The following is a 14,209-nucleotide window of genomic DNA, read 5'->3' as shown; positions in this document are numbered from 1 at the left end:
GTGAATGCCTGAATTCGAATCTTCCATTAATGGCTAAGTGCACTTCTGGGAAGGGTAAACAGAACAGCAAAGGCCTGGATCCACAGGCAAGAAGCACACAGCAATCAAAACCAGAAAGAAGAAAAGTGGCGTTAAGTGTCCTCTTTGCTCCCTGATCCTGGACAGGCTGTGTTAGGCTGGCCCCGGTGGAAATGACAAGACCCTGCAGCTTGCTCATTCTGCCCATAGTTTGCTTCAATCTTTCCCTTTTTCTGTGGAATAAAGAACCCATTTTCAGGCACTGGGGAGAAAAGCATTCACCCAGGAATGGCTCCAGCACAGTGATCTGTGCAATGCAGCGATTTGCCACACAGCATCTTTGATGCAGAATTACTGTGATGATCAAAGCAAGTTTAATCAGCTCAGACGTTTGTAAGTGTTTGCAGCCCCTTCTGTCCCTTCTGGCCCGCCTGTCACTGGCCAGTCTCCTTCACTTTGGACAGCAATGATGCAGGGAAAACCAATCCTAGCTCTGTGGCCAGCCTTCCCCCAGGCATGTTTTCACCCTCATCCTTCAATGAGAGGACAGATGGAAATATGAATTACGAGTGGGATACATTGCCAAGTCTACCCATTGAGGGAAGGACTTCTGAGGGAAGGTCATTTTTCTATCTGTTCTCTGCCCCATGAAGTCTCTGAAATGAGCTCAGAAGATTTTCAGAAGCATTTGATAGTGTGTGCCTATGAACTGAAGCGTGGCCTACCATCATCATACAAGGCTGTTGCTTTGGCTGCCAACCCCCTGCACAAAGCACAGCTGATTTTGGAGTCATGATGGAGATTTTCTGACACACAAACATCTTCCTGTGAGCATCTCCTATGGCTCCACTCTTGTTTTATGCTGGTCAGACAATGCAGAGACCCCTGGGGAGAAAGCAAGTATACTGTGCTGCTGAATCTCACAAACTCACGGTTTTCATTGTTAAAACTCTTGGACTTTAAAGCTAAATCCCAATGAATGTTTCAGCAGAGGAAAGCAGATCCTTTTAGTGTTTGAACCATAAAGCTGTACTTAAAAGAATGAGGCAAAGGTCTCAAAAGTCTTGTTTAATACAAGCTGCTATTCTAGATTTCATTCCATCCCCAGCTGGTATTTCCTGCTCTGCAAGACACAGGGGAAAGCTAAGGCATTATTTAATGGGATTTCTCTGAAAGACAAATCTTTAAGCTCTGCTGTGGCACTAGAAGCAGGGATGGCTTGGGGAGCTGCAAGGCTGGTCCCTGCCCAGGACTGTGTGCTATGCAGACAGTCCTGGAGTGCCAAGAGCAGAGAGGCTGTTATTCCATAAATCTGCCTCTGCTATATCCAAGGCAAATCTAATTTAAACTTGAGTTTTGAGGATTTAAGTGGGGAAAAGCCTTGTCCTTGTTTTTTACAGAAGAGGTAAGCTTCCAGCAGCTGGAGCTGCTGGTCATGGAACAGTCACAGTAACTGATCTGCTAAAAATAACTTATTAATTTGACTGTCAAATCACAGATTTCTTTTAATGTCTCTCCTACTGCCAGCACTGGATGGGGAGGTTCCCACATTGACTTTCTGAGCTGCTGTCATTTGCAGCAGTTCATCTATTCCAACTCTCACCCCTTAAGCTCATTTTGACTGAAACAACTGTAAACTCTTTGCAGTTCATTCATTGGGGCTCATGCTTTGGCACAGTACCAGACTGATGCCAGGACAACCATGGCCGTGGGATTTTTTTAAGGGCGTTTAGCTCCTGCCATCTGTCTGTTGGCTCAACTCTAAGAAATTTAGATTGTGCTGCCTTCCTAAAGTTGTTTTTTTCCCCCTTGGACTGCTGTCAGGATATGCAATCTGTCTCTGTGAGTGTTCCACTGAGACAGTACTTGAGATGTGATAAAATGCCTACAATTCTTACATGTGTTACTTTATTTCTTAGGACCAGGTGATGATAATGACACATTTACGATGCATGTCAATTTAAAGGCAGTGAGTACAAAAAGGTTCCAAGCTTTTAATGTAGACTTAGTGCATTTTAGGAATATGTAACCACATTTTCTATGCTATTTCCTGATTTTGGCCTATTAGACCATGTTGTTCAGTCAAGCTGAGGTGTGAGATGAATGATTACTTTCTGTGATGCCACTACTCCGGGCTGGGGCTTTCCACAGTGGAGCCATTTAAATCAGCAGTGCAGGCATTGAGGAGGAAGTGAGCGTAGCTGCACTGCTTCTTGCTTGTGTGTAATTTAGTTAAAACACACTTTATTTTTCATATTTATTTTCCTCCAAGGTGTTTTGAGAGGAGCTGGTATTTCTCTGATGCTCAGTACCCCTCCCCATGAGCCTGTTTTTGCCACAGTGTTGGACAGCCAGCTGGACTTGAGTAACACTGGGAGACAAACCTCAGAGCCAGTGCTGTAAGTATCTGATCCATTTTGATGCTGAGCAGTTGTACATAATCCATTAAAGGTTTAAACTTAGAAGTGGTTTATGAATAATTGCCATGAGAACAGGAAATCCCTACTGGAAGATGGAAGCAGAGGACACAAGCCTCCTTAGGTGAGCTGTTCTTATGAAATTTTTGCTTTAAATAAAGTTGGGGTACATATTTTGTGGTCCAGTTTTCAGATGTGACTTTTAAGACTGGGACATTCCCAGTGATAAATCTGAAAGTACGGCAGATTTTGTCTGTTTTGGTAAATCATTTATGAGCCCATCAACATTTACATTATGATTTTAGACTCTGCTTCAGGACCCACCTAGGCTTAGATTAGACCTTTTATCTTACAAGGTTTATTTATTTTAAAGACTTAAAAATATTACATTGATAGCGTGTTTCTAGATATAACCCATACAAAAGAGACATTTAGTTTATAGAATGAAACAATAAAACCCTAAAGATGTGGGAGTGCAGCTGGTTAATCTCTGTGTTCTTGTCTAATAGACAGTTTAAAAAAAATACTGTCTTAGCTAGAAAATACAATCCCTGCTTTAACAAAACACATCTTCACAGTCCTTCTTGATTGCAGGACTCACATTTTATCTATATAGCTGAAGTCCAAGTAAATGATCTTTGTTTTTAGCTGACTGCAGTGCTTTTGCAGAGAAAGATGATAAATCTGCAACAGACAAAACCTAGATGCTTTCAGTTTCAATAAAAATTAGTATTAGTGAGAATAACAACAAAGAGGCACAGATTAGACAATGTAGGATTTAGATAAATTTAGGGTTACAACAGTTCCCTTGCCTTCAGCCAGTATTATGAATAATTTAGAGCCAAATTTAGGGGCACTCCAGGACTAAAGTATTGCACTATCTAATTTCTGTTGTTACTCTGAAGTGTAAGCAGCAAGCTTATTAAATATGAATGGAGTAATCAGACAAATTCTATGACTGTGTGCAGGAGCTTCTCATTAATGATTCACAATGAAGCATCATGAAAGACTAAATAGACTGCACTGGATTTAAAAGTAATAAATATACTCCAGAAACAAAGTAATTTAATGACTTTCCTATGAATGATGGGGCTTAGAGCAAAAGGATACTCAAGCAGAGTATCCTCATGGAAACTAACTCAAGTAGATCATCTTTTGTACATCCCTATTGATTATCTTTTGTCAAAACAGCCCTGCCATAGCAGCCCTGTTTAGAGCCTCTTCCAATGCTGTTTATACCCTGGTAAGCTCAGCCACCACAGCCTGCCAGGATTTCACCCCTGCTCAGGGTGATTGCTGCTCCTTAGTAGGACAGAGCATGTACCTTCAAGCCAAGCTAGCAATTAGGGCATGATTTTGAGCATCCTTTACCTCTCACTGACTTCAACAGACAGCACTCCTGGGATCAAGCTCTTCAGCTGTGTAAGTGAATAACTGCTTCAAAGGGAAATTCTGAGCTAAAAGAAAAAAAATACTTTGGCCTTTTTTTAGCTTTCCAGGAAGAGGTTTTCAACATCTAACAGAGGAAAAGATTCTTTAGCTTATTTTATGTGTTTGAGATTAAATGCACTAATGGTCCTTTCAGAAGTAGAATGTGAATCAGGATAGCAGAAGAGCAATTCCTTCCTTCATCAAACAGTTTAAACAGAGATTCAAATTAAACAAAAACAGTTAAAATTGACTGACTTTCTAGTTGTTATCAGATTTTCAGTTCTAGAAAATTGGGTTTTTTCCTAAACAAAAATATTTCTGAATAAATTTCCAGTAGCATTTTGTCACAGTGATTGCTACAAATCCCAAACTTTCTCTTTGTCAGCTGTCTAGACAATATCCTTACAAATCCTGCAAGAAAAAATAGCCAATGAAAGAATGATAAAAATACATGAAAACCTGGAAGAGATGCCAGAAAACTGGGAAATACTTGACTCCATTTGACTTTCCTATTTCAAATAAAAGTATAGGTCTTCAGATATGACAGGCAAAAATGTAGTCTCAGGGTGCTCATTGTACATGATCAAGGCATGGGATGGGATAACCCAGAGTGAGTGGAATATGGATTTAGGTATTTGTGCTGGTCAAAATATTTATAACTTTGTTCACACAGACATGATAAATATGGAACATAATTTTAATGATTGCAACCCAGAATAGAAAAGCAGAACTCATCAACGTTTTGATCTCCTTGTTTTTAACAAAGTACCTGTAAAATCAGCCTTTCTTTTCTCTGCAATTTTAAGTGCAACTTTATGAAAATAAAAAGCAGGCATTGTCAGTTTAATCCTACAGCTGGCAATTAGCATCTTTACAGAGTCTGAAGCCTAAACAAATAAAAGTTGAATAATTTATGGCAAATGGAACCATTTCTGTCAACAGTATTGTAACATGCATTTGAAGTATACTTCACTGCCTGGAGCTGCTCGATGATTGATCCTGGAGTTCTCATTAGTGATGCAATTGCTGCCCCCACCCCTGGGCATCGGCTACTTCTGTTTGTCTGCACTTCTGAATTAATTGTAACTAAGTTGCAGTTATTTGTGCTTATTCAGGGGAGATTGGGACAATAAAAGAGTGTGGAGGAAGTGTGCTTTGGCTGCCCTCACGCCAGGAGAGTATCTTCCAGGCCACACCTGCTGGAATGGCCACTGACTCCTCTGGCCAGGGAACACAGCAGACACTTTCTCAGATCCAAGTTTATTCTTGGGACAGTGGACAGCAAATTCACAGCTCTGAGTTTCTTATCCTAGGTAGCTGCTGGTGATGTTTACAAGCCACTCACAGCAAAGATGTTTAGCTGGGCAGAAAGTAAGCAGCTGTAAGGGATAGAATGATCAGGTAGATGAATATGGGAACTGTTTTTGAAAGAGGGTCAAAAGGATTGAATACTTATAGGGAATACAGCACCAAAACGGTGGCTTGGAAAAAAACTGCCAGGTCAGAGCTAGGCTGAGAAAGGCCAGTTTGTGCCCATGTGTGGGATGACTGATGTGAGGGATGTCTCTGCAGAGATTTGTTGACTGAGGTCCTGTCTGGGGGTTGATCATCTACTTACGATCCTGCTCTTTTTGGCAGAAGGAACCTGAGATGCTTAAACTATTGCCCCTTGTAGGGTTTCTGAACAGCTCTTTCTCTTCAATGAGAGAGGAGAGATTTCTTTCTTTCTATGAGCATATGGCAGACCAGGGCTTTAAGCAATTGTTACATTTTGGGCTGTGAACTCCAGAACCTCCATGTGGAGTGGACCCTCATCTCTGTGCTTCCCCTGGCCTCATGCAGAAAGGTTTTCACCTGGCTGTTCACTTCCTTGCTGGGAGTCACCCAGGGCAGACCACTCTTGGGAAGAGTGTGAAGGCTTGGCAGACTGGGAGGAAAGACTTATTAAAAAAATAATGATGTGTGATATCCTACTTCTGCAGAGAATTATACTTTCCCCCAGTCATTTGTGTGTTTGTGCCCCTAAAAGCATCCATGCAATGGAAGATGGAGGATGCAGGGAGAAAGAGATCAGCTATCAGGGATCAGGCAGCTTCCCTTGCAATCCCTGTAGTGCCAGGCAGTCAGAACGTGTGATGAGGGCCAGGGACACTGCAAACATCTATGCCTTGCTCTGCTAATGATGCTCCAGCTGCAGAAAGAGGCTCAAGAGCTTTGCCCAGGAGGTCAAGATTTGCACCTCATAAAGAGATAAAAAAATTAAAGTGTGTGATAAGAATTTTGGGAAGGAATGTAAATCACAACAGAAGGTCATGCTATAAAACCGGAGCATGGCCAGATTTTAACTGCTTAGTAAAATACTGGCCACCCCATATCAAGAAGGATGTTGTAAAATCTAAAAATAGGTGGAGAAGATACAATCATAATGAAGATTATAAGCCAAAAAATAGCCTCTGTCCAAGGAGAAACTAAATAGGAAGCCTCAGAAATAATTAATAGGATTTTTCATATTGATAGGAGACAGATGGGAAAGAGCAAGATATGATTTAAGACCTTTCAAGTCATGAAAGAGATGGAGGAAGTGAATGCGTGATTTTTTCATTTTTCATTGTACTAGAACAGGGAAGTACTTAGTGCAAGTCAAGGTAACTTGAAATAAAGGCCAAAATAAATAGGTCTCCTTCATAGAACCTCCAGCTGACTTGAGAAAGTCACTGCACAGAGTAAAAGCTGAATGGACTTATGGCTTCAGAGCAGTTAGACAACAGAGTTAGCAGAGTAGACAACAGCTGAAAGACCCATTGGATAAAGGGCAAATATAATGGTCCATGTTCCAGCTTTGGCTAAAAATACCTCCAGCTGCTGACCACAAAAAGCTGAGAGGCCATGTAAGGGGAGAAGGAAACTCCTAGCAGCATCATTCTTGTTTCCCCAGCCATTTCTCAGGCTTCCAGCAGTGGCAGTGGGACCTGAGCTACCCCAGTTTCTGCAGAGATGGCTCTGCCACCATCTGCCCATTGAACCTGGATGTGTAGGAGAGTTCTGGGAGAGAAGCTTTACACTCTCCATAGGTGGGGCTCTCATAGACTTTCTTGTACCAAGAAAATTACACTTTTATTTAACTTTAACATGAGTTTAATGGCAGATGTAGAAGGTGTTGAGTTTTTTTTTTTTTCTGGAGGTACAATCTCCTCCTTCCCTCGAGTGAAGAGGTGAGGAAAAGAGGTCACTTGAGGAGCTCAGGTATGCTCTTTTCTGCACATTCATCATAAATCATTCATCAGAGTCTGTATGCGTGCTCACAAGATGAGAAAGTGTTGCCAAAGGGCTGATAATTAACACATTTATCTGAATGCTGAAATAGTACAAAGCCACTTGAGAAAATGGGTATAAATTTGAACTGCTGGTGAAGATACAGATCTATTTTTTCCCTGCCTCCCAGAATCTCCAAGTCAAGACTGAGAATTTTTTAAAAAATTACACTCCAGATGAACTTATTGCTGAATTTATTTTCTAGCATTGGCATTTAGCAGCTTCTCAGCTGTAAAAGTGTTTAGATCATTTTAACCTTATGTTCTGAATTTACAGAGGGGCAGGTTGGACTTAAATTGTTCATATAAACAATCTCTCATATGTTGCCTTCTTCCACATGCACATCTGGTGAGTTCTTCATCATTCTTAATTATGATGCAGGTTGGTGGAAAATTACTTCTTTGACAGAATCTGTAGCAAGTAACTGTGTGAATTTAAACAAGAATTGAGAATCCCACTGAGACTTTTATTAGCAGAAAAATCAAAGATCTGCAAAATGTATTTTCTTATTTTTCTCCCCTCAGCATCACTGAAACTTCTGATTCCAGAGCATGCATAGTCCTCTGTCATTACAGACAGATCTGGGCACATATCAGAGATTCAAAGTAACTTTCCAGATCTATCCTCACTAATGCAATATGTTTATAAAGGGTCCACAAGGAGCAATTGGAAGCTCTGTCATATTTTTCAGTATCCCTACATGTACCAGTGGTCAGGAAAAATTGCTGTTTTCTTGTTTAGATGACTGCCAAAACTGCATTTCACATAAAGAAGAAATAGCTAAAAACATTTGGATCCTACTGTAGTCTGTCCAGTTCAATTCAAATTGGCACTTTAAATCTGCATTGAATTGGCTTACCAAAACATCCTCTTGCCTAAACTATTCACAGTGAAAAAGAATCCCACAAATAACAGAGAATCCAGCATAAAAATCTAAAAAAAAAATGTTTCTTTAAATAAATAAGTCTAGACTTAAAATCCAGATTGGTGTAAACATTGATTACTGATCTTCTGGACAAAATGCAAAAATCTACTCACTAAATTCTTGCAGTTTAGGAATCATTTTTCATGGGGAAAGTTACTAATTGCCAAGCCTAGGATTGGTGTACCTAGGATGGGTGTATGCTATCTTTCCCTTGCATTCAGTAGCCGACATTCTTGTTTCAAACCTGCTGCAGTTCAACAAGATACTGAAGAACCTGCCTTTGTTCAGAAGAACCACTCAAACACAATGAATGTGTGAATATGTGCTTCATGCCCGTCTGAACGGGACTGAATGAACAAATGTATTAGTGTTATTTATTGACAACTTACTATCCAAACAGACAGAACAGTTAAAGGGAAAAAAAAAAATCTCAGGCTTTGATAGTCCCTGTTCCAGACAGAATCCCTCTGTTTGACAAGGGAGCTGTTTACATGACTGTGACCTGAACTTTCAAACAGCTGCAACTCTTTGTTTTACAGGAGAACCTGTGCTGTGATTGACCTCCTTGCAGTTGTTATGGGTACAGATAATGAAGCTGGAATCATGAAATGAGCACAAACACAGGAATGGTCTCTTGCTGCTGAATCTGCTTCCTAAGCTGTAATGTAGCTGCATTTCTTCTGCATTGTGGTCTGTGAGCATTACCTCATCCAAAGCCAGTCTGAAAGCACACAAAGCAGGAACATCTTGCTGGAGGAGGTAGAAGGAAGTGTTGCATCTGTTCTGCACAAGCAAGTCAGGGATTCCTCCTCTCCTGCAACAGGACTCATCTGCTGTTTCCATGTACAGCAGCTACTATCCATTATCTCCTCTGTACAATTGCACCAGCTCCTCAAGGCATTGCTTTGTGCAGTTCCAGTGACCTGCATGGAGGATTTTGGCTGCCTCTACCAGACCTGTCATGTTCTATGCATAAAACAACATCATCCTTTCAGCCATTTACTGAGCCACTTTATTAGGGTTGCAAATAAAGTCAATAACACTAATCATGCTTTTGGTCGTTGTGAATCCTGGCTTGGCTAGGAATCGTTGGAGATAAACATCTCATTTCAAATAAGCTACCGAGCAGATGGTAATGACTTTTAATCACAAGCAACACAAGGAAAATCTGAAATAAAGCCCTTGAGATCAACAGTTTGGTCCATGATTCCCACCATTTTGAATGCTGAATAACCTTGCCCCACAAAGAGAGCCATGTGAGATTAATGTATACAATACACTTCCAGAGAAATAAAATACTGGCAGTCATTAGTTGTTTTTCACAATTTTTATTTTGGGCCCTTATCCAATGCCCACTGAACTTAAACCAAACCTTTTCTTTCTAAGCATTCAAAGACACCATCTGTTGCAATTACAAAGTGTTGTGTTTTAATTGCAGATGCAGAAGTTTGGGAGACCTACAAGAACTTCCTGCTCAATACTAAAAACAAGAGTGGGGGCCTTTTTTAAGATACCCGAAACACTTCTCTTTAAACAAAAAAAAAAACCCAACCAAATAAAAAAATGCCCCAAAAAACCACAAAACAAAACAAAAAAATCCCCAAACCCCAAAACAAAACAAAAAGCTGTTAGCCATTTGCAGAAACAGTACTGGGGGTCAGACACTGCCCTCAGCTTATAGCCTATGCCTATGTCAGGTTAATGGCCTCATTTTAGACTCTTCTCAGCGTAGGCCAGTCCTGAGAAGTCAGCACAGGGAGTTTTTTCACAAGCCTGTCTGCTACTGCATTTTTAGAAAGTTGAGATGCATTTAAGGACAACTTTATGCCAAGAGTGGAGCTCTCATTTCTGTATAATCTCCCTCTGATCCTCTGTGATGTGTTCAGAGCAGTCTGCTTACACAACGATATTGCTGGCCATGACAGTGGGACAGGTTTGCATTTCAGTCCTTGTGCTGCAATCTCCCTGCCTGAAAGCTCAGTAACACCATTTCTTAATGGTCATGTTTAAATAGTTTTGCTGGAGCCCACTTAGAGAGCAATCTGTGTTCAAGCGCTTTTTAGCAGGGAATTGGCGAGGATTGGTTTTCAAACAACCTGATTAAAGCATGTCTGCAACAAAAGCTCCATCACAATTTACAATATGCCTTCCACAACAGTGCTTAAATTTTAACTCCATGTAAATCAGTAGCAATTCTCCTGCTGACTTCTTCCCCCAGTGTGTTTTGCCATTTCATCTTCCAGAGAAGGACTCTCATACCTCCCTTCCATGTCCTGCGAAGACCTGCACCACTCACCAGGGAATCCACCCCCGCAGCTTATGGTAACAGCAAATATTTCCACAGCCACATTACAGTGCTGCAGATGAGATCCAAGCAGATAAGGTGCCTGGTTAATAACATGCACAGGAGAAGTGCAGGGGAGGCTGGTTGGCATTGCTGGTGGCAGGAAGCCATTCCCCATCTCATGGACACAGTGGTGGCAGCTGCAGCTGGAAGCTCTGTGCCCTGTGCAGCTGCTGGGAAAAGCATAGAATGAACCACTGTCTCCAGCACAGGCTGAAAACTCACACAGGGACCTTGATCTTGCTCTGCACAGAGACAGCCATTGACTTCAGCAGGAAGATTTGCTTCTCTCAAGCTCTGGAAAGGGAACATGCATAGCCCTTAGTCAGACATGTATTTTTTTATGCAAATGAATAAATTAAATCCATGAATGAAGCATCCAAGCTCTCGGTGCCTTGTTCAAGCATGCTTTGTTTAAATGTGAAAACCCACACACTGTACTTATGTATGGAGGCGAGAGATCCAAGAGAAGCCTTCCCAGCACTCTCTCTATATAACACATACAGAGGCAGGAAGATTAATGGCCACAGCAACTACTCAGCAGAATATCACAGAATCAATTAGGTTGGAAAAGGCCTCTGAGATCATCGAGTCCAACCTACGACAGAACATCACTGTACCAAGCAGACCGTGGCAATGAGTGCCACATCCAGCCTGTCTTTGAGCCACCACGGCCCTGGGCTGTCCGTTCCAGTGTGTGATCACCCTTTCTATAAAGAAATTCTCCTAATACCCAAACTAAACCTGCCCTGGCGCAGCTTGAAACTATGTCCTCTTGTCCTGTCAAAATACAGTTCTTTCCATTTGGGCATCGAAGGTACCGCAATACACTGCTCAGCGCACTTCTCCAGCGATGCCTGCAAATCGCTCTGTGTCTGGTGGAACCGCCTACCAGATAATTTTGGGGTTAGTTTTTTGATTACATTGACTGATTTTAGATTTTAGCATGGAATTCGGTTTCGTTTTCGCATCAAGCGCCCGCCGATGCCCCCGCCGGCGATTTTGGAAGCGACCTTAACGCTGTCCCTCACGGCTCCTCCCTCACGTCCCGCCCGCGCGGCTGCAGTTCCCGGCGGCCCCGGCCGGGCGCGCTGCCGCCAGCATGGCGGGGGAGGCGGGCGGCGCCGTGCTGGGCCGCGCGGCCGACAAGCTCTTCTCGCTCAGCGGGCTCTTCGCCGTCCGCAAGCCCAAGGGACCCACCTCGGCCGCCGTGCTCAACCTGCTCAAGGAGCGGCTGCTGGCAGGTGAGCGGCGGCGGCCGGGCCGCCACACCCGGAGAGGTCGGGCCAGGCGTGCCCTGCCCGGCGCGGCTGTGGGCTGGGGTCAGGTGTGTGCGGTCCTTGGGGTGCGGGAGCTACAAGTTCGGGCAAACCATTTCACCGTCTTGCTCAGCGGTCAGAAAAGCGGCGCATAAGAGGGGTTTAGTGTCTCTTTAGGACCCCTGTTTTGTTTTGTTTGTTTTGTTTGTATTGATAGTAGTTCATAGCCATGGCATGGCCCACCTTGGAGAACGGAGCCATTCCTGGGTACGTGCTGGCTCGCTTCGCCAGGGGAGGTTCAGGGTGGACATTAGGAGGAATTTATTCACAGAAAGCCCGTTTAGGCATTGGGATGGGTGGCGCAGGGAGGTGGTGGAGTTGTGTCCTTGGAGGCCTTTAAGGAAAGACTGTCCCGCTCAGATTCAGTGTTGGTCACACCGCACGGTGAGCTGTGAGCCCACTTTCGCCACTTGCTGCTTGTGGCAGGCACCTGTTGCCACCCGAGGTACAGCAGGACGTGAGACCTGAGACGGGATGGGGATGAGATTTGCCCCAGCAGGAAGCTCCAGTCCTGCAGTGCAGGGAATGCCAGGCTGCTTGGAGAGCTGGGGGCAGTCCCAGGGACACGGTGTGCCCATCTGCCAGAATGGGAGTCAGCAGCATCTCTGCAGCACTGCACTGCCAGGGTGTTCTGCTGCAGTCCCACTGCCTGTTGCCATTAAAAAATATCATCAAAGGAGTGAAAGCCATAGTGTTTCAGAAAGTTTGAAAGTCCTGGACACAGTCCCCAGAAACTGCTCTTTCTGAGTACAGGGAAGTCCGTATGTCAAGATATTTAGGAAATAAAAAAAAATTGGTCGTTGCAAAGGTGTGAGTGACTGTGGCCTAGATTCTTATTGTCATGGAAATGGGGGCTTGATCATCTAGTCTGGGCTTTTGGGTGCTTGCTGATGAAATAGGAACGTACTTTCAGACTAGTGAATGCTTAACGTGATTTTCTCTGTAGTGAACTGTAGAGTAGGCACACACCTTGTATGGAAGAATCAGGTTCCCTGAATGGAGAGATAAATAGATCTGGGTAAGGGAGCTTTAGATCATTTGTTGTATTTATTACTAATAAGTAAGGGATATTGGACTCTGCAAAATTCCTGGAGTCATCAGCTGTGTAGGAAGTTTGTTGGCTGGGACAATGACAGCTTGAAAGCAGCAGTGAACAAGTTCAGTCCACTGCCGTTTCCATAGGGTTGTGAAAATGCAAATAAATATGTCCCAATATAAGGCAGTAAATACATCAAGAATTGGTTCAGAATATGTAGCATAAAACTAGCATATAATAGATGTTTTGGGAACTCTGTTGGTGGTTCTTCCATGTTTCCATGCTTCACAGGTTTGCTACCAGTACATTCCAAAAATCAGTTTGTAACAGTATTTGAGACGTCATTAGAATGTAAATGAAAATACCTTGCAAATTGTTTGAGGTTGGAGTAAATCTAAATTAATCATTGGTCTTGTTCAGTATAGTAATTTCTACACTGCTAATTAATAGTTTAAATATTTGATTTTTATCTCCTTTAGCAGTCTGGAAATATGTGCCATTTTTCTCCTACATTCTAAGGTTATTTTATAATGCTTCCTTTCAATTTCTATTTGCAGAAGCTGGTGTGCAAACAAACGGGAACAAAAGAAATCAGGTTTTGAAAATTGGACATGGAGGAACTTTGGACAGTGCAGCCACAGGAGTTCTGGGTAATGAAAAACATAATTGTACTCATCAAAATACAATTTTGATGCCAGCATGAAGTCAGGTGAAGGAACAATTTGGGATACACATGGCACGTTCTGGGGGAAGGACTGATTACTCCGGAAGAATTTTCTGTGCATATACTTCTACATGCATGTAACATGTTTCTTAACAGAAGGCTGTATTCTTCCTTCCTGCCTTCTCTCCTGTCTTCCAAATCCTGGAATAACTTCTGGGTTATTACATGTGGGAAAATACAAACTCTTGTGTAATGAATTGTAAAGTACCTGAGAAATGGATGGCTTTTTTAACTTAAGCTGGGGATTTATAGTCATCATAATCTGTTGAATTATTTTGTCTCAAAGTAATGCTATTCTGGGATTTTGAGGGAGCCTTTAGGGCTGCTAATACTTGCCAAAAGAAAGATGTATAATAACAATTCAGCTGCTGCTTTTCTTCAAGCTCAGCACAGAAAAAGCTATAGGTACCTGTCCTGTCTTACTTTGTAAAGGAGTCTTAAAAGATATTTTGTCTTTTAATTTTGATAGCAACCCAGGTAGTGAATTTTTTTGTTTTGTTAAAGAACAGGATGTGTCAGTTGCTGGTGTTAAAACCTCCACTGTGATTATTCCCACATCATACTTTGTCGCCAACAGTTTTATTGATAAGTAACATGCAGACTACAGCTTGCTCAAATCATAACCTTGTAGCTCTCCTTGGCTTGCAGAAATAACAGCAATATGTTTTTGCTGTTGAAAATAA

The 14,209-nt window shown here is 42.4% G+C and overlaps 1 protein-coding gene across 2 annotated transcripts in view; it reads left to right on the top strand.

The window, feature by feature from the left end:
- The first annotated feature begins 9,421 nt into the window (after window positions 1–9,421).
- Window positions 9,422–14,209, top strand: part of TRUB1 (TruB pseudouridine synthase family member 1) — a 29,215-nt gene continuing 24,427 nt past the window's right edge. For both annotated transcript variants that reach the window (XM_086899075.1, XM_086899074.1), the window contains exons 1-2: window positions 9,422–11,691; window positions 13,360–13,452. In XM_086899075.1, the coding sequence (XP_086755201.1) occupies window positions 11,550–11,691; window positions 13,360–13,452 (235 nt within the window). In that variant the 5' untranslated portion in view covers window positions 9,422–11,549. The remainder of the gene's footprint in view (window positions 11,692–13,359; window positions 13,453–14,209) is intronic.

The sequence above is a fragment of the Cyanistes caeruleus genome, chromosome 8 (genome assembly GCF_971803275.1).
Source record: "Cyanistes caeruleus chromosome 8, bCyaCae1.hap1.1, whole genome shotgun sequence".
NCBI lineage: Eukaryota > Metazoa > Chordata > Aves > Passeriformes > Paridae > Cyanistes > Cyanistes caeruleus.
Note: the sequence above shows the minus strand (reverse complement) of the source record. Positions and strands in the feature narration are given on the sequence as shown.